At 45.9% G+C, this 26,845-nt stretch overlaps 1 protein-coding gene across 1 annotated transcript; it reads right to left on the minus strand.

Annotated features, from left to right (window-relative positions):
• Positions 1-1,373: 1,373 nt before the first annotated feature.
• On the minus strand, positions 1,374-26,845 carry kdm6ba (lysine (K)-specific demethylase 6B, a). The gene is made up of 23 exons (XM_076086976.1): positions 26,419-26,845; positions 17,534-17,620; positions 15,468-15,588; positions 14,826-14,949; positions 14,544-14,639; positions 14,087-14,372; positions 13,907-13,984; positions 13,560-13,730; positions 13,217-13,399; positions 12,394-12,966; positions 8,659-12,254; positions 7,307-7,433; positions 7,008-7,113; positions 6,565-6,770; positions 6,340-6,437; positions 6,194-6,262; positions 5,902-6,050; positions 5,698-5,812; positions 4,253-4,440; positions 4,024-4,165; positions 3,669-3,795; positions 3,030-3,200; positions 1,374-2,944 (listed from the first exon to the last, which is right to left on the minus strand). Exons 4-23 carry the CDS (start codon positions 14,942-14,944, stop codon positions 2,930-2,932), a joined length of 6,615 nt encoding a protein of 2,204 aa, XP_075943091.1. The 5' UTR covers positions 14,945-14,949; positions 15,468-15,588; positions 17,534-17,620; positions 26,419-26,845; the 3' UTR covers positions 1,374-2,929.

Raw genomic sequence — 26,845 nt, forward strand, 5'->3', positions numbered from 1 at the left:
TGTCGAAAACAGTCATAGTATAGCATGTCGAAAACGGTCATAGTATAGCATGTCGAAAACAGTCATAGTATAGCATGTCGAAAACGGTCATAGTATAGCATGTCGAAAACAGTAAAAAACGGTCATAGTATAGCATGACGGAAAACGTCAACGGTCATAGTATAGCATGTCGAAAACGGTCATAGTATAGCATGTCGAAAAAAGTCGAAAACGGTCATAGTATATAGTATGTCGAAATAAATGCATAAAAAGTCATAGTGTAGTATGTCGAGGAACTTGAATGTCGAAACAAGGTCATACAACAAAAGGACCACAAACAACTTTTTTTCATTTATTTGAAAGATTTGTCATTTCCCTCAATCATTTTTATTATGGATACAATTAAAGTCAGAAAGAGCTGGAGAGACCAAACACTTTTTACATTCGTCACGTGAGTCTAATCAATTAATTTCAGTGTTCAAAGGAAACCATAATCATATTCTGGGTTATTTAATGACTTCACAATATCAAAACATACAGATCCTGTGCTTATAAGAGGTACACAGAGCACAGTAATTGCAGATTTTTTTAAACCGCTAAAAGAGAGACCACATCTCTCCTCTGACAGTGATTGTGTCTTTATTAGTACAGTGATCATGTGTACGGACACAAACTCCGTCAAAATACTGAGCTGATAAAGCCGACTTACAGTTGATCTGCCTTCTTCATAAACAGACGTAGCTTGATGAGATGCTCCTCGCATGGTTTCCTTGCGTCTCTCCATGACGGACTAAGTAAGTGAAAACGAGGATGCAATTAAGAGACTTGGGATGTACCTATAGTATAGAAATTCATAGTACATTATTTCGGAATAAGTCATAGTACAGTAAGATAACAGACCATTAATATATTGCAATTCATGCTGCTCAGAAAAATGTCAGTGACCGTATCGCAGCACTGAAAACCTAACGATAACAAGGTTGCATTGACGGAGATGTTTTCACAGCAATATATAGATATTAGAGAAGATTATGATTAGAATTGAATTGTGTGTTTTCTGCAAACAATAACAGAGTTTTTGACGGTTTACATTAACTTCTGGATGGTTGTAGATATGCTGTGAGGTTGCCATACATACGTGCCTTATTCCTTCAGAAGCATTTATATTGACACTTTAGGAGAAAGGAATATAATGTGCTATACATTTCAGGCCATACTGCCCAGCCCTATATTAAATATAATGAAAGAAAGGTTGAATACCTGTTAACAATTTAAAGTATAGCAGCAATAGTGTCATCAAAAAATGTCTATTGGTGTCTTATGAGGAACAACACTGACTCTAGAGGTGTCACCAAGCAAGTTGATTGGAAAAGAATCAGATGGTTACCAGTCTCTTTTGGATTTATCAAAAAGTTTTTATTATTAATAGTAATATCACACAAATTCACAAAGTGTTTAAGACGTCTGGCTCAGTTTGGTGTGTGTGTGTGTATGTGTGTCTGCAAGTATGTCTGTGTGAATTCTCTAAACAGTGCAGTTATAAATAAAAGACCACAAAGAGAAGAAAAGGGATAAGGTAATATTGCAACAGGAAAAATAGAATTCTCATTTTAAGAAGATAAAGAGAAGTTGTTCAAAGAGAACATTTAGCACCATCTATCCCATTATCATATTCAACAGATAATATCATTAAAATCTCGTCTAAAAGCCCCTACATAATAAAAAAAACGACCATTTCTCAAAACACTTAATGAGCATACAAACACAGCATTCCATTAGTCATCTTCTCTACGTGAGCAGTGTGCCTATTGTCTACAGGAAATGTGGTGTTATATTCAAGATAAAGATATCATTTAATATATATCAGAAGAAAAAGGCAGGAGTCATGAGAGGCAAGCACCAGAGAAACAGCAGCCTCTACTCCCGTGGACACACAACCCCACATTTCAGTTCTTATGGAGCAATCGCTTACTATAAAAAAAATAAAGAGGGAAACAAAATCGCAAACTTGTACAACCCTTTTAAAAAAAGGGAGACCATTGATATCCAATAAATAGAAGAAACATTTTAAATTAAATGTACAATGCAAAAATAAAAAAAAATCCAGGAAATACTAAGTCTGCATATTGGAACAAAACAATCAGAGGTACAACACACAAACACCAGATGGCAATGATTTTTTCTTTCTTTTTTTAAAGAGATGGAAGAAATAAACAAAAAGACCTGATGCGTGACAACTTATTATTCGCCAGAGGAAATTAAAGTATAATTCATACAAACACAAGATTTACAACACATACAAGAATTTGAAAGACAAAATGAAATCTCCCCCAAAACAACCAAAGTCGTTAAAACCCGTATGTTTTGAAGCATTCCAAACATTTGTATTTTTTAAAATTCTTAATGCTCTAGAAAAATGTTCATATCTCTATTATTAGTATTTTTCATTTTGTCTCTTTTCTAAATACAAGGCCAATGTGGTATATATCTAGGTTGATCTAGTTTAGAAAAAACAAATCAATAAATTATTTTTAAAAAAAGACAGCACCCCACAAAAATTGCAAACAGCATGTACAAATCTCAGTATTCAAGATGACAACAACAGGGAACAGCTGAAGTTCTCTGGTATTGACACAAACACACCATTGGAACCATGTGTACCCTCTGCAGTTTCTTTCAATGGCAGCACCAACTGCCCCCTTGTGGGTGTCTGGTTAAAAGCACCATCTGAGAGTAAACTGGTATTTTATTGGCGGCTTGGTATTTCTTTTTGTAAACAGTAATGGTGAGTAAACGTATTCAACTGGCTGTTCGGCAAGTGTTCGCAGTAGTAGCAAAAATGATTTTAAATAATGAAACGTTAAGTTGAAAACCAAAGTGAAACTGTGTCTTTTGTCCTGGCTTGCAGGAGTTTTGGTTATGGCTGAGGAGACGCAGGAGGGGAGCTCTGTCACCGGGAGGAGGCCTGGTGAGACACAAAACAGAGACTAAGTCAGAAAGGAGCGACAAAAGACGGCAGGAACATTGAACAGAGGTACGCGTCTGCTTACCAGATTGAATGAGTCGTATGTGTTCATGAGCTCCTCTGTGCGGTACTGCTCCAGCACCACTACGTTCGTCAAGTTGGGGCTCCGCTGACGTGCGCAGTCCTCACAGTGAACCACATATGTCTTCCTGCTGTTGCTCTCACTTGTCACAAACAACAAATTGAACACCTCCAGCTGTAGAAGAGAGAAGAGGTTAGGAAACATTCCCGGTGATTATGCTCAGCTTGGTCATGCTGAAAAAGTTTGTCACTTGGAACCGTGTGACTTTAATATGTACACCAAGGTTATGTAGTCTAGAACAACAGCCTTGCATTCTGAAAGGGGAAGTCAAAAGAACCTCCTTTTCTCTCTGAGTATCAGTCACTTCTCACCCTTTACATAAGAGTCAGTGAAACAAATCTCAGATATATAGCTGATAGAGCCAACATATAAAATACCTTGCTTAGTTGAGACCCTTAGGTGTTTCTAATACTTTAGAGTAGACTAAATATCCAAAACCTACAGCCTCCAAAATGTCTAATAACCTCTGTGGTCATGAAGGTAGAATTCATAGCAGGCTTATTCAACTGCATTAGTTTAGCTAGATGTATCTAATAAACTGGCAAGTGACTCTGTGATAAACAGAGACTAGTAGCCACTCACGTCACACTCGTTGCAGTAGTAGGCAGGCTCCTCCTTGACCCGACTCTGATAAGATAACTTCTTCCCGTCAGCCACCAGTTGGTCCCGCAGAATCTGGATGTGCTTCATGGACTGCAGCAGGCAGTGTCTGGTGAAGGGTAAGAATACAAACAAATGTTTAAATCTTTTTTTATACAGCTTAGCGTATGTATCATTTTCAAATGGTACTACTTCAATCAAGGTTGTAATGTTGATTGTGAAGTGGTGCATCTTCTTAAACATTTACTAAAAATGATAACCTTTATGAAGTGAGATGTATTGCAGGGCTGTTCATTGGTTAGGTGGGTGTAACTAAGTACAGTTCATATGTACTCACTTGACCAGCTTGAAGGTGTCTGGGTCAGTGATCTTGACAGTGCGGGCTGCGTTCCAGGACACGTGAATCATGGGGACAATGGACTTCACCTTCTTCACTTCGTTCCACTCAAACCTCTCAAGGGCCAGCTGGTACTGGTAAGCTGCAGATACACGTGAAACAATGTTGAACAAAATATTCTCGCTATTGTTGAAGTCTGTATTTGGTCACCAGATGGTGCACTCCTTACCATTGAGAGGGCCGACATTCCATGCGATGTTGTTGCACCAGCCAACGGCCTGAACCCAGTGAACAGTTCCAGCGTTGATCCACACCAAATCTCCAGGCCGCTGGATGAAGCGGTACACTGGGATGTTTGATTTGTAGAGGTCCTCCAACACTGGCCACCAGGACCCTGTCAGGTAGTCCACTCCATGCCTGAGCACATAAGAGGAAAAAGGTATGTTGAATCAGAATCAGCTTTATTGGCCATGTATGCGTGCGCATACATGGAATTTGACGCCAGTTACACATTGTTCTCATCGTACATACACACACACAATAAACATTTAACGTTTAAGTACTATGTACAATATAAATATGAGCGCGAAGATGCAATATGTCTGATTAATTGTTCATCAGAGTGACGGCCAGCGGAAATAAGCTGTTCCTGTGTCTGGTGGTTTTGGCGTACAGTGCTCTGTAGCGCCTACCAGAGGGGAGGAGTTGGAACAGCTTGTGTCCAGGGTGTGAAGGGTCTGCAGTGATCTTTCCAGCCTGTTTCCTGACTCTGGAAGTGTACAAGTCCAGGATGGAGGGCAGGCTGGAACCAATGATTGTCTCTGCTGACAATCCGTTGTGGTCTAACAGGTTGTTCTAACCACACCAGAGGACCAGCTGTTCAACCTCCCATCTGTACGCAGACTCATCACCGTCCCTGATGAGGCCGATGACCGTTGGGTCCTCTGAGGTGCAGTGGGGAGAGCACACATCCCTGGGGGGCGCTAGTGATGAGATTTTTCCCAGCCTCACCTGCTGCGTCCTGTCTGTCAGGAAGTTTGTGATCTGCTGGCACAGTGAGCTGGCAGAGTATTTCCGGGATGATGGTGTTGAACGCTGAGCTGAAGTCCACAAACAGAACCCTTGCATACGTCCCTGGGGAGTCGAGGTGTTGCCGCATGTAGTGCAGTCCCATGTTGCATCATCCACCGACCTGTTTGCCCGGTAGGAAAACTGCAGGGGGGGGCCCTGTGATGATCGTGGAGCGTTTGAAGCACGAGGGGACTTCACACAGCTCCAGTGATCTCCGTGAAGATGGGGGCCAGAACACGATCTGGGCCCAGAGCCTTCCTGATCCTGTCTGTGAAAGAGCCGACCCACATCCTCTTCACAGATCCTCAGTGCCGGTGGGGGATCCGTTGGGCAGTGATCATCAACTGGTGGCACGCCACAACGTCCCAGCCAGAAATTCAAGAGGGGGAATTTTATCACCTGTAGTTGACTTAGCATGTTAGCCAGGTTAGTCAAGCTCAACTGACAACTATCTGTGGATGAACTTCAAACAGCATCATCCAAATATGTTGATAAGTGGAGCAACACCAAAACAGACTACATGGCAAATCCGTCTCACCACAGCGTTCAGGCAACCTCCCACTGCACATTCAGACTAAAGGACTGCAGTTAGTGTCTACTCACTTTTCACAGAAGTCACTGATGGCGTGCCAGTAGTTCTCATGGACGGAGAACCACTCGCAGTCTCCAGGGCCAATGTTGATGTTCACCGAGCAAAAGTTATTGTTCTCCTGGTGACCTGTTGATTAAGGAAAGAATATTCTCACATATAAAGGTGTTTCAAACTGTGTTTAACTAAAGGTGTCTTCCACCTGTTTCAGACATTACCTGGCGTTCGGCTCCCTGGAACTTTCATGTAGAGCTGGACAGTGTTCATGCCTAGGATGGTGTGTCCAACATGACTCAGCATGTTTCCACTGGATGCCACACGCATAAACGCCGGCAGCTTCTGCAACTCCTGAAGCTGGGACTTCCACCTAAGCAAAGACGTCAACTTGTATCTTTAGTAACGTAGCATTAATATGCATGTATAAACAGATGTAGTACAAAGGAGCTGTGCTGGAGCTGTGCTTGCTATGATCATGCTACTGTCTCAGGATGATCTATTAAAGTTGCTCACCTCTTGGGATCTGAGAGGTCAATGTTGGTGCCAAACTTAATTATCTTCCCCACTTGTTTCTGCTCACCACTGAGGAAAGGAAAACATTATTAAGTGTTCCGAACAATTGCAAAACACGATCAGTAAACTTTGCACATTATCCTTACCTGCTACTTTCTTTAGAGCTGTCCTTGCTTGGAGTGTCCAAACTGTTTGAGGGCTTCTTCTCCTTCTCGTCGTCCTCATCATCGCTGCCTTTCTCCTCCTGGAGACACAAATCACATGTTTATCAGCTTTATCACAGCACATATTAAACAAAATGTTCAGTGTACGGGTAGGAGAAGTACTAACAGTATCACTATTAGTGGCAGGGATAGTAGAACATAATTTACCTGCAGGCTCTCTTGGAAGCTGGAGGCCTGGTACTGGGCATACTTGGCAATGGTGGTGTGGGATCGACTGCTCTCACAGGGCCACGTCTGGCCGGTCCCGCTGGAGTCCCAGTTCTCATCAGCAGGCTGCTGTACCTGAGTCCTCACCTCCACCGCCTGCTCTGCATTAGCTTCCACAAGTGACTTTGTAGAAAACAGCCCCAGGTCTAAAAACAAGGATACATTTACGTTACAACCAATCGATGCAGATTAATAGTATATTGTTTGCAACTAATGGGTCCACATTTTGAGCAAGGCTATTTTAAGTAGCTAGAGGCGAATTAATGCTCATTTTCAGGTTCATTCCTTAATGTTCAGAAACCCATTTTTCTCATATTTTCTGTCTCTTTAAGCCCCCCTCCCATGGGTTTTTGCATGTAAATAAATGTAATGCATTAACATACTGAGTCGTAGAGATCCAGCCAGGCCTCTGATGACAGTAACAGGGTTCTTGGGGTCTGTACAAAACTGCAGCAGCACAGGGGAGAAGGCATCCCTCTTACTCTCCAACTACAGAGAAGAAGAATTACGTCAATACACAGAAACCAAAACTGCTGAAGTCAATGTATTCATGCACAACACATCACCACAAGAGGGCAGCATATGTATGTTGTGTTTACTGTGTGTTATAATGGATAAAATATGTCAAATGAAAGACTGAAAGAAAGCTATTATACAGTATGTATGAAATATAGTGACGTACATAGATGCTGGGTGTAGGAGGGTTCAGTTTCTCTCTGGGAATGGGTTCATCTGAGGTCATGATGGGCTTGACAGAGAAGGCTGGGAGCAAGTAAGATTCTCTGAACTTCCCTTTTACTCTGGCCCCCCTACAACAGAAAAAACACAACATGTTGACAGGAGCAAACAAAAAGAAACAAAACACAGGTTTCTAGTCCTGTGCGCGTGCTACCTGATGCAGTGGCGGGCCATGCATTTTATACCTGGGCCTTCACTGCTGTCCTGTAGTTGAAATACCACCTTATAACCTCATGATGGCGCCACAGCTACAGCTATTATTAGCTTCTAGGGCTGTAACAATATACGTATTCGTATTGAACCGTTCGGTACGAGGCTTACAGACAGAGCAAGACGTTTGAATAATACTAGTGCATTTGGAAAATATAGAAGCTTAAATTGTGGGAAATATAATGTTTTCTGCGCTCACGTAGGAGACAACGGTCTGTGTGACCTCTGAACCGGAACAAAGAAAACAAAAACAGCTGGGGCTCCACAAGTGTTCTGGGAGGCTACGCTAACGAACTTAACGGGAAAACAACAGCAGCAACACGCATTCTGCTACACACTCGAGGGCACGAGCCGTTCAGATATTAGATGTAAAAAAACAACCGCAGTTGACTTACCAAATGCTGTTCACTTAAAGACAAACTTCCATATCTTTCAATTTGAACTCTCACTACTCCAACTAAGCCTCTGCTGTTAAGTTTCGCGATAAGTCACGTGCTCGCCCACTGGCCAATCACAGCACACGCTGCACCCCACTGCAGAGCTGCACATGGAAACTGAGCTGCACGTAATGCTGACGTACTTGTAGGCCAGCTAGCAGGCTCTGGCACGTCAAAGAATACGCCCAACATGTTAAACTAAAGATCTGATTGGTTGAAGACTATGACAATCAACAATATCGTCCCCATTCACTTAAACTGCACATGGATTCACTTGTGAGTCTGCAGGCCTCGGGCCTCTCTTCTTACCTAGAGACACAGAGGTGAAATCTGATTGGATAAAAGCTCTACTTAAAACAAGCTGCACTGGAAGCAGAGCAACTGAGGAAGACAGTAGCTGTGCAATGACAAAATAAGATAATGGGAAAAATATTAAATTATAAAATAGCTATAACTTTGTGATTCTGTTTAGGCCAGCAGAGAAGGCCCTGACGGCCCACCACTGACTGACCTGATGGGTAATTATCCTTTGCTCAACACAAATATACTACTCTAACCTGTTCATAGAAATATGATATATGCCTAAAAAAGGCTACTGAAATTTCATATCAAGTATTTTTGGGACAGCCTTCCTCCACAGTGCACTTACTTGCAGGACCTGATGATTTCACTGGCAGAGTTCTTAATGGTGATGTCCTCCAGTGGGATCCTCTTTTCCTCCACCTCGGAGGCAATGAAGGTCTCCCTGTCCCCGCTCTCCACTTTGATCAGGCGAATCTTCAGCTCTTTGGGGGGCCCATCTGACAGCGCTTTCAGTTTCAAGAAGTCCGTTGAACCCAGCGAAGAACCAGATTCAGAGTCTTTTTTGTCCTCGGAAGATCTTTCTCCCGAACTTCTCGAGGTCCATTCTGCCTGCTCCCCTTCGCTGGTGGAGCTGGCACCGGACGCTTCCTTATGTTTCGTTTTTTCTGCGTCATAATGACCCCGATTCTTCTCAGACCCCTCCTTGCTCTGGAGGTTGAGGTCACCGAGAATTCTGCGATCTTTCTTTTCCTTGTGCCGCCTGTGGCTGGAGCTGGAATGAGTGGAAGAAGATGATGATGATGATGAAGAGCAGAAGGTCATCTCCTCTCTCTTTTCTCTATGCTTCTTCTTCTCTGTCCTGTCTTCGTGCTTCCTGCTGCTGTGACCATGCTTCCTCGTCTTATCTTTCTCTCTGTGTTCCTTTACCTTCTCAGGTTTGTGTCTGTCTTTCAGTTTGACATGGCCATCGGGTTTATCAAGCGGGTTATGGCTTGGAAGGGACTGTCTACTAAGCATGTCCTCGCAGCTTTTGCCTAATTCTGCCAGAGAAGAAGCAGAGATAGTCGTCAACAGCTGCTCCTCTTTGATCTCCTTAATGGGTTTTAAGGTAGAAATACTCCTCTTTTGGGTAGAGTGTATTCTGTCCTCTGTTGTCTCTCCATCATCTCTCCAGTCATGAGCGTCCTCTATTTTCAGTTTTTTGTCTTCTATAAGAGGAGGGGAGGACTTTAGGGATGGGAAAGCTGGGCTAAACGGTGGATTGGTAGAATCTGACGTCGGTGAACTGCCTTGCTGCTGGCGGCAGATATCGGGGCCCAGTGACAGCGACGAGGAATATTTGACCCCAAGCAGAGCTGATGGAGGGGGTCTCCCAAAAGGTCCACCGCGGTAGGCATACTTCTGGCTCTCTAGGACTGTTGCTAGGGACTTGAACATGCTGTTTACACCCGTTTGGTGGAGGTGGGGTCTTTGGGGTGGTGGAGAACAAGACGGTGTCTCAGAGTCCTCGTCATCTTCCTCCTCATCAACCTCACTTTTCGTCTGCTCGGGGAGGCCATAAAGTTTAGCCAAGTCGCTGTGGCGGTAATTGGTGTTCCCCACTCCCATGTCCATTGACCGTTTGGGGATCAGAGGGACATTTGAAGAAGGTTTAAAGTAGTCCTCATCCTCCTCATTGAGAGATGATGTTCGGCTGCAAGGGGATGCCAGGGAGCCTTGGCGACTGAGAACAGGAGGGCTAGCGTGCGGAGTGGATCCAAAGTCTTCCTGGTTGGGCTGATGCTTCATTGCTGGAATGAGGTCTGGGGCACTCAAGTAGCTCTTGATAGGCTGAACACAAGGAGTAAAGTTGTCAAGGAGACCTGTGGACCCAGCCTTTTCACTGTTATACATCTCCTCTTCCTTTTTAATGGACTCATCCAGCATAGCCATAATGTTAGCCAGACCATCGGGGAGCAGTGTGGATAACTCAGATGGCTCTTCCTCAAATTGGGCAGATTCAGCAGTGCAGCTACTGGCATTTTCCAAACCACTTCCTGTCATCTGCTGGTTTAGGATTCCCCTCATAGAGCTGGAAGATAACGGTGGTGTTGGGTTTTCTCTGGGAAAAGCCTGATACAGTTTGGGAGGCTCTCTAAGTGCCAAGGTGGGGAGAGAGTGTTTGCTGCTGTCTCTCTCCCTGGCTGAGTCTTTGGATAGGTTGGGTGCGGCTTGCATTGCCGGGGGCTTGTTGGGGTATACCGACTGGTTCATCCCTGAGGTATTGTGTGTTGATGAGGGGCTGAATGTCGTTCCGCCACTGTTGCTCCACATCTCCCTCTGCCTCTGCTTTTCTCTGGCATACTCTGTCTGAGGTGTAAGAGGGGGCGGCCGCAGCCTTTCTACAGGAGTAATGGTGGTGGTTGTCTGGCCTGGTGGACAGGGGAGTACGCCACCACGGCTGAGCCAGGGGTAAGGGGGTGAAGCCTGGGAGCAGGGAGGCAATGGACCTGAAGAAGGTGCAGTAACAGAAGAAAGGCGAGGAGGTGGGGGTGTTGGGGAAGTGTTGCAGGAGAACAGTCTCTCCAGATTTTCAATAGCGGTCTGCTCTTTGCCTTTTGCACTGCATAGTTCCTTCTCCCTCCTCTGTTCCATTCTCCTTTTCTCCTCCTCTTTCCTCTCCAACTCTTGTTTTTTCTTTTCCTCTTCCTGCCGCTCCAGTTCCCTCTTCTTTATCTCCTGCCTCTCTGCTTCTCTCTTCTTCCTCTCCTCTTCTTGCCACTCCCACTCTCTCCTCTTCCTTTCCCGCTCCTTTTTCTCCCATTCTCTCTTTTTCCTCTCCTCTTCCTGCCTCTCCCATTCTCTCCTTTTCCTCTCCTCCTCCAGCCGCTCTGCTTCTCTCCTCCTCCTTTCCTCTTCTTGCCTCCTCTTTCTCTCCTGCTCCTGCCTCTCCCATTCTCTCCTTCTCCTCTCCTCCTCCTGTCTATCCAGTTCCCTCTTCTTCCTCTCCTCCTCCTTCTTCTCCAGCTCCTTCCTCTTTCTCTCCTCGTCCCGCTTTTGTCTCATCTCCCATTCTTTTTTCCGCCTCTCTTGCTCCTCTCTGTCCCTTTTTCTCCTTTCCTCAGCTTGCATGTGACCCTCTAGCTCTGCATCGAGCTTGTCTAGAGCCTCTTCGATGGACTGAGGGACAGAGGTCGGAGCTGGTGGATGAATCTGGGGCTGAGAGTACGCCTGTGTCGAGGCAAACTCTGACTGACCCAGTCTGGAGGAGAGGGCTGGATGGGACGGCTGAGGTTCAGTGTTGGCAGTGGAGCGTGGAGCTGATTGGTATTTAATAGGAGAACCAGGAAGAGGATTTGAAACTTTACTTGTAATCACACTGTCCCCTACCCTCTGGTGCCGTGAGGAGAACAAAGAAGATGATGAGGAAAATGCAGGGGGTTGCTCCATTTCAGCCTGAGCATAGCAGGACACCTTCCCCTTTATAGGGCGGGACTTGGTGGGTTCCTGTTGGTGTGCTCTGGGCAGCCCCTGCTGGTTGGCAGAGGCAGTTTGGCCTCTCTGACATCCTGGCTGCAGCAGAGCATCCAGCTGAGAGGTGGTGCTAGTGACACCACGGGTGGAGGTTTGGGGTACAGGTTCTCTTCCTCTCTGCCAACTGCTGTTACTGCTGCCATTGTTCACTGAGCAACCAGCAGGGGGCGATGTGGGCACCCTGGACACACCAGCCATAGTTACACTACTAGATATCCTGCTGTTGCTATAGCCACTGGTGGGGCAAGAGCTCTGGGATATGGGAAGATTGGCAGTGATGACAGGTGTTCGAGTTGAGTTGGTTGGGGGCAGAGGAGGGCTGACATGATGGTGATGCTGGGAAGGACCAGGAACACGACTATCCACGACGTGATTGTGGCTCTGCTGGCGCTGAGGTAGCAGCCCTGGAGGCCTGTAAATGCCCGACTCCTGAAGAGACACATACGAAACAGTTTTTAATTAATACTTTTACTAATAATTACTCTCGTAACGGCATCTGGGTTAACTGACCATGGCACTCATAACTGTAGAAGAACAAACTGATACAGCATGAATTACTTATACTCACTGCAGAGTGACTGCTGGGCCTGCTCTGGTATCTCCAGGCTTCATGGAGCCCACTTTGCAAATGCTGAGGTACTGAGGTGCTGCTGGCAGGAGGAGGTGGTGGAGGAGGTGGAGGACCCTTGTGCCCCAGCCCTGGATGAGGCTGGAAGTGGCTGTAAGGCACACTGCTGCTGCTGCTGCTGTTGTTGCTGGTTGCAGGAGGGTTTACTGGTGACGATTGGGCATGCAAGTGTTGTTCTCTGTCTCCCCTGGTTGGGGTTGATGCCGTGTGAGAGGTAGCTTGGCTGCCACCTTGGATCCTAAAAGGAGGGCCTCTCTGGTTGTGAGGACCACGAGGCTCCATGGCCTGGCAGGGTGGAGCTTGCCCTAGCTTAGAGCTGGGACTGGGGTAGGACGAGGGAGGGGACTGCTGGTTTACAGCCTGAGGTTGGAATGCATCTTTCTGGAGCTGAGGAGCACATCCGTGGTTGTAGCCTCCCGGGGAGGAGTTTGGTGGAGGGGAGAGGTTTAAAGGGGTGGAGGAGGCAGGAGAGGACTTTTGGCCATAGTTACCCATTCCTTGTTTGTTGGATTCCTGTTAAACAAAAAAAGCAACAGAGGAAGATAAGAGTAATATAAAACCAACAGTATCTGATCAATTTTGGGCATGGTGTATTTTACAGCCCAGCAAACAATACTCTTTGTTAGGTTCAGAAAGCTAATAGAATCAATACACCTTTATGACACCACTCAATCCAATGGTTTTCCCATTGATTAAGGTCAATAGAAAAAGATGAACCCCTGGCTTCAAGAGTCATATATGTAATGAAGGGATATGTTCTTACTGTTCGGAGCTGGAACTCCTGCGATTGTGGGTTGTTGCGGTCAGAAGTCTGTGGCTGCCAAGGAGTGCTGTTCTTGTGAAGGGGGTTCCAGAAGGCAGCTTTTGGAGGGAGGTGGTGCATTGATGACTGATGCTGAGATAGCAAAGACTGGCCAGGGAAACGATGCAGACCAGGATGGGATATCTGCCCAGGGAGTGAGACATTACAATATTTAACACTCAAAGGCATGACTAACAAGGACAAACAAACTGTAGAAAAAATGTATAGTTGAGGTTATAAATTCCCACTCAGTGTGGCTGTTTTAGTGTAGCAGAAAAAAAGTTAGTTTGTTCCATTCTGATACCTGATCTGAACTCTTTTTCCTCTTGCTGGGGCTGGGACAGTCCTCTACAGCTGGGCGGGAGGATGGGTGCATGGATGGTGGAGGAGTGTGCTGGATGACGGAGTGCTCTCCCAGTGGAGGGCCTGGTCTCTTTAGCTGACCCCCTACCATCTTCCCTGGGTAGCCCCTCTGCTGTAAACAGAGAAATTAAAGGGTCAGTTCAAAAACAGTCCATTGCTGATATATTTAGCCGAATGTCAGTGACAGAGGGTCTGTCTGGTTGCAGCAGAAATGACAGCCAGAACAGAGATTGTTCTATCTCTAAATGGATGATGAAACATGATCACAGCCAATTAGAGAGCTCCTACCTGGTGCACCTGAGCCCACATCTCATCTCCCAGCAGTGGTGGACCCCGGGGAACATGCTGCTCTTGGGGACCCCCAAACTAAATCAGACAGTAATGACAGCACACAAAGTGTTTTTTATTCACCCGTGAAAAACTGGTGCATAAATCCACTATTGTATCACCTGTAGCATTGTCACTCACCTTCAGCAGTTGGTTTGGTCTGATGGGGGGAAGATGGGGGTTGGGGGGAGGGCCGCCGCTTCCTGCATAGCCTCCATTATGGAGACGAAGTGAGTGCTCATTGGGCAGTGGCACAACAGGATGTCCTTGAGGAGGGAGATGGGATTCATACAGCTGACCTAGTTGCTCCCAAGCTCTGTGGGGGGGTGGAGGGTGAAGATGATGAGGAGGTGGTCTCTGCTGCTCCCTCTGCAGACCTGGTAACATTGGCTGTGGGAGCTCAAGCTTCTCACTTCCTCGCATGGGTCTGGACAGCCCCAAAAAAAAAAAAAAAGTGAAAACAATATTACAACAAACAAACAAAAAAACAGATCTAAACGACAACACAAGCTTGCTTCATCGTGTCATTTGCTGAAAACGAATTACTCTCTGCTTTCTAAATTTAGTTCTTTCGCTGATGATTCTGTGCCTGACTTACCCATTACTGAAGAATTTACTGGGATGGTTCAGTCCGCCCATGGGACCAGGAGGTAGATGGGAAAGGAGCTGGTGTTGGTTCATTCCAGGCGAACACCTGATGAGTAACAGAGACAGTACAGTCAGATGACTTTTTCTAGCGGTTTTTACACTATGTTTGTAAAGTACATTCAATGGTTTACTTCAGTTTGGCTGTAAAAACCGAATTAAAGGCTGTAGCTGATGGATTAAAGTTGAAGAGGTTTGTAAAAGTTTGTTTGTATATGTTGTCATGGCCACAGACCTGGCAGATGGCTGCCAGGCGCGGCCGCCCACAGGAGCCCATGGTCCCCGGTTGAGTCCGTCCAGAGAGAAGGAATCCCGTGTGCCACGCCCGCCAAACTGCTCTACTGCGTGATGCATCCAGCCTGTGGATGATAGCAACACCATTATGTAGCTACTCACATGCTTTCGTACAGAAAAAAACAATGTGGAGTAGCAGGATAATCAAAGCTGCTGAAATTCAATTTGTATTAATTAAAAAAATGTGAAAATGACCCGAAGCTTATCATTGAATACCTCTATGTGTTGCTGTTAAAAAGCACCAATATCGTTTCAATGTTATGGCCTTCATGTTGGCTTTGTGATCAAATGACAAACTTGTCATTATGCAACAAACACCAGGTTATTGCTAGTTAGCTCATCAGAATTATAGGCTGTACCCAAAGTTAATGAATTAAAAAAATTTTCAGCACTCCTCTAACTTATTTATTCGAAATTGCATTCTTGAATTTAAACATATTTCCACATGTATTGCTACATATTTCTATAAACTTAAGTCCTTTTTAAAGGTTATATAATAGCAGTATGCACTGTGTATCATAAACTCACAACACAACGTCTGTCGTTGAGTGTTATTAAAGTCAATAAGAGAGCTGCTACTCACCAGACTAGCTGTATCTGTGAAGCCCTCCACTGCAGCACAGAGAGGGCCTCACTCCAACACTGAGAATATCTGTGCTGTCTGACTCCTCAGTCTTAAGCACCAGGAACCCAAAGCCTGTTAGCTATAGAGAGAGAGAGAGAGAGAGAGATAGAGAGCCACTATGAAAATGAGCGAGACACATTGAAAAGTCAATAATTGCCAGTGGGCTCTCTATTGAATAGGCTTGTTGGTGCATGTATATGTGTACGTTGGAGAGCAGAGAGGGGAGGGTGTAAGTAGAATATAGGGCAGGGGAGAGCTTCCTGCAACTACAGGGGCAACCTGCACAAAACCCTTAATTTACATCTTTATTCTCACCACTGGAATCTCCTGATTCTGCTCTAGTTTGGTTATTTCCCCCAGCAACATGAGAATAAGTTAAGTTCTCTTGAAGTCTTAAATGATGGTGGATGTCTTTGTCTGTAGCTGGCTGCTATGAGTCAGTCAGCCTGTAGGAGGCGCCAGTAAGCCGGTCTGCACAGAACAGGATTATTACCGAGGCCCAGATGGCTCAGTGGGGAGCTCACCTATGAGGACAGCCCTGGGGTTACTGTAATCCTTACCATGGGCCTCCTGATAACAAGAGACAGAGGGAAAGACTAATAGTGAGAGGCCTTGGTCACATGCCAAGTGTGTGTGGTGTTGGAGGCAATGCCAAGTGTGCAAGCTGCATGGTCGTGTCAGGCTTGTGCTGATTTAGTGCATGCGAGAGAGAATGGTGTGCTCTCTTAAGTGGATAATTGTGTGTTGTGTGCGCTGCAGCACTCAGAAGGGTGTGTGCATAAAGTGTGCGTGCACGTGCATGCCCAGTGGATACACTAAGGTTTAATCTCATTACAGCAGGCGTGATGGAGAGGGAGAGGGGGGCAGCAGCGACAGACGGTCTGAACAGGATGGAAAGATAGATTAAGGGGAAAAGATGGAGAGCAGGGAAGGGATGGAGGGAGGTGGAGTGGAGTGGAGAGTAGGAACGGTGCCATGAAAACGCCCACACACCTTCCCACACCTACCTTCCCACACACACACACACACACACACACACACACACACACACACACACACACACACACACACACACACACACACACACACACACACACACACACACACACACACACACACACACACACACACACACACACACACACACGGAGACGACACAAAGGAAAGCGGTTGAGGGGAAAACACATAAAAGAAGCTGAGAGATAACTCCCTCCCCTCCCTGCTTTTTGAAACACCACACACACACACACACACACACACACACAAAAGACAGAACCTGTCAAGATACAAAGAAGTCCGTGTCTCAAAGTACCTTGATTAAAAAAAAAGAGACCCCTAACAAAACCTGAGAGGGATGTATTCGCACCTACGCATTCACCACTGCTGTTACAAACAAGTCTTAACACATGAAATCAATCAATGATTGTTGGATAAAAACGAATCTTCCAAAAACAGCAATATCGCACCTCAATCTCCTGACTACTTTACTCTAATTTGGATGACACCAATTTAAAGGTGACAAGACCATGAGACAAGGATATTTGATTTGTGTCACAGTGGGAGAGAAACGTAAAAGTAACAAGTTGTTCAGTGGCAAGAGAAATGAAACATGGAGCGAGAGAGAGAGAGAGACATGCACACAGAGGTTATGATTCATTTCTCTTGCTCAGCACTCTTCCGCCAGTTTTCCTAAATTAGCTCTGGCCATCCACGGTCCCTCTTCCCACCAGTTCCTCTTCTCTGCCTTTCTTACTCCCACTAACTCTGGAACTCTCTGTCTCTATTTAAAGTAGGGGATATTTCAATCGCTGGACACTTTTAGCTTGTCAGGAGTGGTGCTGTGCTATGACACACAGACACACACCACCCTCTCTATCTCTTCCCTTCCGATTTGCGATCATCATCCAGCAGGCTCTGCTGCTATGTGAAGATAGGCTGGCGTTCACTGTCAAGGCTGCACACAACATTCTTTAAGACAAACTGATACTAACACACACACACACACACACTGGTGCTGAGCATACCTTTTAGAGTAGCACCAAGTTATTGATTCACACTTGTGTTATGTCTCGGCTCCGGCTGCCAATCAACTCTCTTGGGTCTCCTCGACCCTGAAAGACAGAGAAGACAAAACATTCATGTCAAGCTGTCATAAAAACAACGTGAAGCCACATCAAACAATGTACTCGGAGGACTGATGATATACGACGCCTTCATTTAATATAATTCAGGGCGGAGTGGTCTTTGCTTTCAATGTGGACCAAAAACCCCTTTGTGCTGCTGCTGCTTCTCCTGCGTCACCAAACCCGCCTGACTTCTGAGGTGACACCTGGTTTCAGAGCAGGGTGGAAAACCTGAGGGTGGCGAAGGGGTAAATCAGCAGGGAGGCTGACTCAATGGGAGCGCAGGGGGCTCTTGTTCGCTCACTCTCTTTCTCTTCCCACGCAGACACGACGGTGAGACTAACTGTGCAGCTTAACAGTCGGGCAGACACACAAACAAGGCTGATCTCGCTCTAACAGGAAGAGCTGGGCCAGCAAAGTCAACTATCACATGTGAAAGAGCAGCGCTGGGGAAATGGTAAAATAGTTAAACACATGGCATAATGGAGAAAAGGAAAGAGGGAAGGAAAGTGTGACTTTGAAAATAGACAAATGAAGAAAGAGAACTCTAGCAAGAGACCAAGTCGTGACTGGGACAGGGACGCAGTGGCCAAGTTGTAATTACCACTTTTCTACAGGGTGTGTGTTTATGTCTGTTGTGACCAAACGGTCGTCTCTTACAGTTGCTACCCTGGCTATCACATTGCTCACAGCCGCTCTACCAGCACAGTGTGAGAAACTCAGTACCCTGAAACCAGAGCGTGTACACAGACGGCAGACAGTGTTACATACCAGCCTGGGTTCTATCTGATGATACCAAAGTGATGAAATGTGGTTTCACCAGCTATGAGTTAGTGTTCAGTACTGTATGTGTATGGAGGAAACAGTGAGAGTGTGTGTGAGCGAGCATTACGTATTACTTTTTTCGGGGAACCCCCCCCCCGGTGACTCAGCGCCCTGTGAGAGGACTTACCCCAAACCGCTGGCCCTAAACTCCGCCCTCCTGGGACACCACTTACAGTCAGGTGACCGGGGGCGTGTTTCTGCACCGCTACAAATGTGACAACAGCGGGGAATTCTTGGACTTCGTGATGTCATTTCGGCTTCCTATTCAGTGTGCAGCATGGGTTGAGTGTGTATGTGTGTTTGGATAGACAAACAGGATATGATGATGAGCTGCGGGGGGGGGGGGGGGGTCACGGCCGAGAAAAGACTCAAACTTCCAGAGTTATTCAAGCGAAATTACGAGGCAAATTCCTGGAACCTGTCGATCAATCTTTTGATTACCGTCAGGTTGTTGTCAAATCGGAAAAGTTAGAATTTAATTAATACAACTATTATTCAGCTTCAGCATGCTGCACACGCTTTAGTCACTTTCACCTCAATCTAACCACAACAAGCTGTGGTGTTTCTCTGTACAGCAGAGTACAGTCAGTGAAGTCATTTAAGGACTTTTGTTACTGTTTTGCTCGTCTCCTCAGTGAAAGTAAACACAGCTGACATATCCATCAATTTATACCAAACAGATGACGCAATTCACCGTCAAAAATACCCCCACGGTACATCTTCAAGTACAATCTCACACTGACACAAGACATCAAACAGCTGCTCATGTCAACACACTCACTCACTCAAAATAAAGGAGCACCTTGTGGCATCTAACGAAAACACACAAACTAAATAAATGAATCCACCATGATCCCATGTGACACAAATACCAGAGGCATACACTTGTGGCTGTGCACGGGGAAACTTGCATAGTCACTACTAACAAATGGCTGAAATGAAGATGTTTAGATGACGTCTGTCTCTGTGCAGTAGACTTTAATTTATTCACCCACACTCCTCCCTGTCAACTACTGGCCTGCTCTGGTCCCCTGCTAGACAACCACACTGAGGCCATGAGAGGAACATAGAGGGGACGCAGTAACTGCAAAAAAAACCTTCTACTTCTTAGTGGTGGTAATCAATATTACGGGTAAACATACAGTGTGCTGGAGTGACTATATGACAACCCCCCCCCCCCCCTGAGGATGAGACCACTGACAACTAACAGGCAGCTGGGGACTGTTACTGTCCTGGTGAAGTCACTGTAGAGTCTCTCTTATGAGAAATGACCAGATAAGGCTGGGAGAAGTGGCAGATAACAGAAAACTAAGCGAGGGAAAAGTTCTGGCAGCGATGACTTTCTGGCAGAAAACGACGGAAAGGCCATGCAAGGTCCTGTCTCCGTCCCTCTCTCTCTCCCTGTCTCGTTCTGTCCTCCCTCGCCCTCTATAGAGCATTTGGTCATTACATAACCACCCCAGATAGATGCATCTCTCTCTCTCTCTCTCTGACACACACAGAGGAACACCCAGCCTCTGCATCCGTCCCCCCTCAGCTCGTTGCCAGGCCCCCGTGTGTGTGTGTGTGTGTTTATTTGTTTGTGCATGTGCAAACGTCAGTGCATGCTGTTCCGTGACGGCGATGCAGTCTAACTTCATCACATCCACATCCTTACACAATTACACACACACACACACGCACAGAGAAAATCCGAGTTGCTCCAGGCATCACACACAGGGCAGGGTGGGTCAGCCGAGGACACGGCAAGCAAACACTGTTCCTGCACACTAACACTGAGGCATCCGACCTCCATGACGGACGATTATCTCCTGCAAGCATCCAACCAAACAACACAACCCTCCTTTCAGGGTGAGGAGCTCTGACCGAACCTTTCACCCAGTTACACCCAGAACGTCCACGCTCAGCAGCATGCCAGCACACCATAACAGGCCAGATAAATGCTCTTATTTGTCTTACTTTGGCTCCTCTGGCTTATATGTGCACTCCCTCACATCTGCTCTACATCTAGGCCAACGCACGGGGGGAGGAAGATCAGAAATCTTCCAATATCAACATTTAGTCGATTTTGAAACCACAGCGATAAGCTTTAGGTTAGCAACTACTGACAAAACGCAGTCTTGTTTTGGCTGTTGGTGTCACCTGTCAACCTGACCTGATTTCCGACCCTTAGTGAAACACTTATGAGAAACAGTTGCCCTACATTTTTATCTGTTAGTGAAAAAATAAACAGGACAAGGAGGAAGGGGGCTGGTAGAAAAACATGAAAACAAGAGGCCCCATTTGTCTGCTGCAGTCACCACCCTGACATCTGGGCCTGTGAATGACAACACACAACTGGGTTAGTGTGGCGCATCGCCGTTTCTCACTCACAGATCAGATGCACGTGTGTGTGACGCTAAAGAGAAGGGGAACAGAGCTCGGAGGGGAGAGGAAGCTCTCGTCACAACTGCAGGAAGTAGGCCTCCCTAAGGGGTGTGTGTGTGAGAGAGAGGCCATAAGGGGGCGGGGGCAGGGGGTTTGAAGGCTGAGGCTTCCTGTTGCAAAGATATGAAATGTATGCGTATTTTAGTGCAGCCGCAAAATCTTTCTGATTCTAAAGAAATAGATGAAAGTGATCTTATGTGACTTCTGAGTCTCTGACGATGTGAAACGAGGAGAGTTAATTCAGAAACCCAGTCAGTTTCACTCCTAAAATACACCTCAGACACACAGTCATCCTGCGTGAACGGCACATGTGGCCAACTCATGACTAACACAAGCCTCGTCAACACAAGCGAGACAGTCAACTGACTTTAAAGCCACTTACTTGCCTCGGACCCTGGGTGTTCAGTGAAAAGCCTTGTCTGCTCTTTTTTTAGCTTCTGGTAAAAGAGAATGACAAACATATGATGGCAGAGTGTGTGTGTTGTGTGTGTGCGCGCTGGATAACCCCTCCCAGTTACTTGTGCTCCCCGCTTCATTCTCACAGGAACTCTTTGTTACAGAGGAAACATCAGTCTGGATTTCTCGACACACTTGTGTGCATGTATCCGTCTGTCTTGAGGTGCTTTGTGCGTGTGTGAGACAGAATAAAAGAATGACTCAACACCTAGCTAGTAACTCTAAAGAAAGGAAAATGGCGTGTAAATCCCGACAAACCGGAAATCTAAGAGGATGTGGGCGACAACTAACTGACGGTGACTTGATTGTCGTCACTCTCGATTTCCACACTTGAGCAATCTCAAAAGCCCCCAAACATTTCTGTTACTGGGTTTCTGGGTGATGATTTCCAATAACAAATCTAAGAAAAGCTCAGGACGAAACAGATCTTCACACGGCCTCTTTTCATAGAAAAAACCTCCTCAAAGTCAGAACTGCAAAATCCCCCTCCCTCCTCCCTCCAGGTGCTTCTATTCCACACACACACACACACACACACACACACACACACACACACTGACTAGCTCAGAAATGCACTAAACAAGACAAGAGACTCTGCTCCCTTGGTAACAGTTACCAAGGGAACCGATATGGCGTCTCCACAAACAGTTATTAAAGTAAGCTAGAGAGGCAGCGATGGACGGAGAGGAATTCATATTATGGTTCATAAGAGGTCTTTACTGATCAACATGTTTACTGAGCTACAGGCAGGCTGAACTCATCCTCTTCCTCCATGGTCCACAACATGTCTCATCAGCCGTCCCGTGTGTGTGTGTGAATAACAAAAAAACAACATGGACATGTGTGTGTGAGGCCTATCTGCATCAGAGTTAATGACAGCGTGCGCACAAAGTGGGTTGATTACACACGGATCATTTCAGACTTTATCAGAACAACTGTGACGCAGACTGAGCGCTGTGTGTTCATTCAGTCCAGAGGCTCCAAGGCCTGTTTACAGATTCCTCAGATAACAATGTTGTACATCTTCTCTACCATGATGCACTCAGGCCTACTCGCTGGCTGAGTTATCATTTATTTTGGTCGCGGTGGGTAATAGTAGTCACAGGCGGTGAGGGGAGGTAAAAAAAAATTAAGGAAGGAAGAAAATTCTTTCCACGGCGTGGGAGTGTGTGTAACTGTGTGTATGAGTCACACACACACAGTGTGTAGGTCTGCACCCTTTCCACCGTGGCGTCATCATCATCATCAATGGCAAAGAGCCAGAGATAACAGAGAGGAACTACTCAGAGGGAAAACTTTCCCTTTTTCTCTCACTCGGCTGAATAGGCAAACAGGATGTAAACACCCCGTTACTCTCTTACGCAGCTCTATTTCATCTTGAGACATTATGCTTCTGTTTTCTAGTATCATTTTTGGGTCTCTGTTCAAAAGGCTGCCATGTTTTACATCAGCTTATTTGCTTGGCCTGAGGCTGCCATTGAATAAGTTCAGTCTTTAGCTTCTGGACTGAATAATACTGATCTGTTTTTCCTTATTATTCTCAGGTCTAAAACACAGTCCAGAACTGCATATAGAACTTATATTTATAGTAATGGATTCGTAGTATTAGTAGTATAGTAAGGGTCCTTACTATACTTACTATAACAACTTCCTGTTTTCAGGGGTCTGGCCCACATTTTGAGAAACCGGGATCCGCAGCAGTCAGACCAACACTGCAGTGTAGAATTCCACACTTGGTTGACTGACTTTTTGCCCCCCTGACCAAACTCTAAAGCCCAATCGCCACACTCACCGACTTTGATGCGCATTCCAGCAAAGTCCGTGAGGGTTTAGGGCGGTCCCACTGTCAAACCGCAGAGTGTTTGAGGGCTCTCTCGCAGACATTTTGAGAATTACCCACAATTCATAGCAACGTGACATTAAACAGTAGAAGCTGGAGACTTAAGAAAAAAAAAAAAGGTAAACAAAGAGGATGGCACATGGGTGTTCAGTCTGGCATATTACATTAACACTAAAATATTAAGGATTAAAGATGGTACATAAAAACAAAGAACGCAAGCAGAAACTATATTACTGGTTTATTCACTAACCATTTATTTTCATTTTGTTATTAAAGCCGTTTTGACAAAAGCGAATAAATAGACTATTTGACAATTAATCTGGATACCTGGAAGACGTTTAAATCGAGGATTAAAAAGCATAAAATAAATACCTTTAATTGTATATAACATGATATGACATTCGTATAAACACCATTTCAAGCTCTTACAGTCTTTCACACTCAATCACTGGCGACGTCAGATAAGTCCCTGAAGGTTCAGGGTTCAAGGATTAGGGGGACACCGGGCTTGAAGAGGCTGCCTGGACAAGCTTGGTGTGTACTGTACATAATATCTACAGTGTAAAAAGGGGAAATTTGAATATGTCCCTTTACATGTTCAGTGTCTCCGCTGACATGAAGGGTCGGGAAATTCCTCAACTGGTTTCCAACCATTGTGGCAGCTCACACGTAGAAGAACTCGTGTTTTAACGCCTGACCTGTTGGGGTGTGTGGGGAGTGTTTGAGAAACCGTCAGCGGGGCAGATGTTGTCCTGCACCTCCCTTATTTTCCTCTCTCTTGTTTTGAGTTGCTGGAGGAGAAATGACACCCTTAACTGGAAAGGTTGCAACAGCCCGGTGTCACACAAACAGACGCTTCATTATGACACCCAATCACTTCCCCCACCTGCTTCTCTTTGAAACACACGCACGAATGAACACACACACACACACACACACACACACACACACACACACACACACACACACACACACAGTATTTGTTTTCTGTAACAGGCAGCAAAATCAGACAAGTGGTAGGAGAACCCTCCCCACCCAAAATGTGATGGACTGGTCACACAGCCAAGACACACACACACACACACAGCTCGTTTCATCACCATCGACTGTCCAAGTAGTAATAGATGAGTAAGCACTTTAAGCCAACCTACTGACCCATTTCCCATGCCAGCTACACACATCAGGAAATATCTTAATGAGATCAAAGTAATCCTTAGTTTTTTCTTGGGACACCTGTAACACCCCTATCAAAGATAGATATGGGTAAAGGGGGGGGGGGGGGGGCTCAGACACAGACTCCCCTTGTGCTTATTCAAGTTGTGTGACTCACTCACACTATTGTTGAGTTGGCAGCCGTATTTCCACCATCATCTCTCCCTCTCCTCCTCGTGGCCCGTGTATCACTTTAATAATCTTCCATGTTCGTCATCACTCGTAGTAAAATGGGCGGCGATTGTTCATTCACTCGCTCGCACGCGCACACACCCTCCTATTGAGATCACGGGACAAACGGGGGCGGGCTGGAGCTGAGGCAGCACACCGCCTGCCAAGAGTGGAGCGATTTGGAGCTTTAACTTTTTACAGCCTCCGACATGGTTTCTAAACTGATCAATCTGACTGATAGGAAGTAAACCTTCAAAGGCTTTCTGCTTTTTTTCGTTTACTTCGCGACCCCATGCCAGCACACCCCGCTCTTCTTGATCTGGCTCCCTTTATTGAGGGCAATAAAGTGACAAATAAGGTCCCAACCAGCCACAAATTCGCATCAACTGCTTGTCCAAAGAAAGACCAGTGTGTGTGTGTGTGTGTGTGTGTGTGTGTGTGAAGGGGCGTTTAACGTCTGTGGGCGTTGCAGTAATAACCACCAATACCAATAACTATTCCAACGCGCATCACCACGCCCACCAAACTACTCGACTTTATCCTCGTTTAACTTCCACTGTTTTGATATTTTGAACAGTGTGCAATTTCGCGTGCAAGCGATCACAAACAAAGACATGCGCGCAAGCTGCGCGTGTTTAGGTGTGATCTGCCGCAAATAAACCCAGCCGGCTCCTGGAGGCTATTATCAGGGGGGCACGGTTCAGGATAAGAGCGCCAGAAAGGTGTTGGAAAGTTAAAAAGTCACTCAAGTTTGGACTGTCCCACGTGAAAGGCGATAATTAGATAACAGATCACGTTGACCAAACAACACTGGTCAGACTTTAGTGCGCTGACTCCCCAGAAACCCAGACCTAAAGGACAGCCCAAAACACCGCCCCTCCCCCCCAAAAAAACGAGAGGTGATGCAAATCACTTCCTTTCAATCCGGCTCTTTGTGTGCGTAAGGATTGACTGGGGGGTGGCAGCTATCCATTCACTTTATACGGCTGCCGACCTCAGTGATCCTGCCCACCCCCACTCCAACTCCAGCAGAGCCACCCACTCCTACACACACACACATACACACACACACAATGGCGTGAGATCTCCTTACACAGGCAATTTTCTCTCCCTGTCCTCTAGCTCTCCTTCCCTTTTCTAGCCATGGGATGATCAGGAGTTTTCAGGGTAACAATGACCAAACTAGGACCCGGGCTGTCCCACAGCAATATCATGATTAGGTCATTTCATGAATAGATGTAGCCTTCTATAAAGACCCACTGTCATCATCATCAATGTGACGTTATATGGGCTGAATTCTACACTGAAACATAAACAGAAATAGTTGTGGTCTCAGATAGCTTTCATGGGAAAACACTTTAACAAATTGGGCATCATCTTGGGGATTTGAAAGTAAAAAGCCCATGAACCCCAAATTCACAACGAAGCTAATTTACAAAAATTACTCCGATCCATGTGCACTGAATGATTAAACATGTACGGTAAAGATGATCGAGCGTCAATATGAAAAACAATTCTCCGAATTGTTACACACACGCGTGGGGTTTAAGAGTCACCTGTGGTTGAGAAAAACACAGATAATCCCCCCCCCCCCCCCCCCCACCTCATCGATTATAGAAGATCAAAGGTTCCGCTTTAATCAACTACAATACTTCTCTCACTGCTGTCCTGAATCACAACAGAGCCTATTTGAATCCACAATATAATAGAATAGCATCTGACGTCGGAATAACTCGACACATTGAGGAACATCATGGTTAAAACTTACTTTCCTCTGAGCACTAACTCGCCTGCTTACAACCAAAACAAAGTCGACTCGACTCCCAACCCCCTGGTTCACAAACACAGCACTCACCGCTCATTGAAGTAGGCTATAACGAATGGACGCTCCAGAAAGAAAACAATTGCCAAAAAGAAAAATGTATATATGTCCGGTTCCTTGAGGTCCACGGTATCCTTTGTAGTCTTTGTATCCGCAAGTTTGGAGCTCCGAGTCTGCAGAGAAATTCCCGACGAGCCGGCTGAGCGGAGAACAGCTACAACCCGGTAATCCCTATTCGTCTCTGTCGCTTCGTCCCGAAACAACCATGAAATGTGAGCCGCCCGATGTCCGGAGAGCCTCTCTGATGTCCGTGATATGCCCGTTCTTGTCTATCTTCTGGTCCTTACTCCGTTTGATGGCTGCCTTTGGCCGTGCAGCGACAGCCCCGCTCGCTCGGCTCTCTGTGTCTCTCCGCGTCGAGCTCCTTTTTTCCCCTTTGCTTTCGCACTCACGAGCAGCC

This window comes from Anarhichas minor, unplaced genomic scaffold (genome assembly GCF_050575085.1).
Source record: "Anarhichas minor isolate MPS153535 unplaced genomic scaffold, ASM5057508v1 ptg000009l, whole genome shotgun sequence".
Taxonomy (NCBI): Eukaryota; Metazoa; Chordata; class Actinopteri; order Perciformes; family Anarhichadidae; genus Anarhichas; species Anarhichas minor.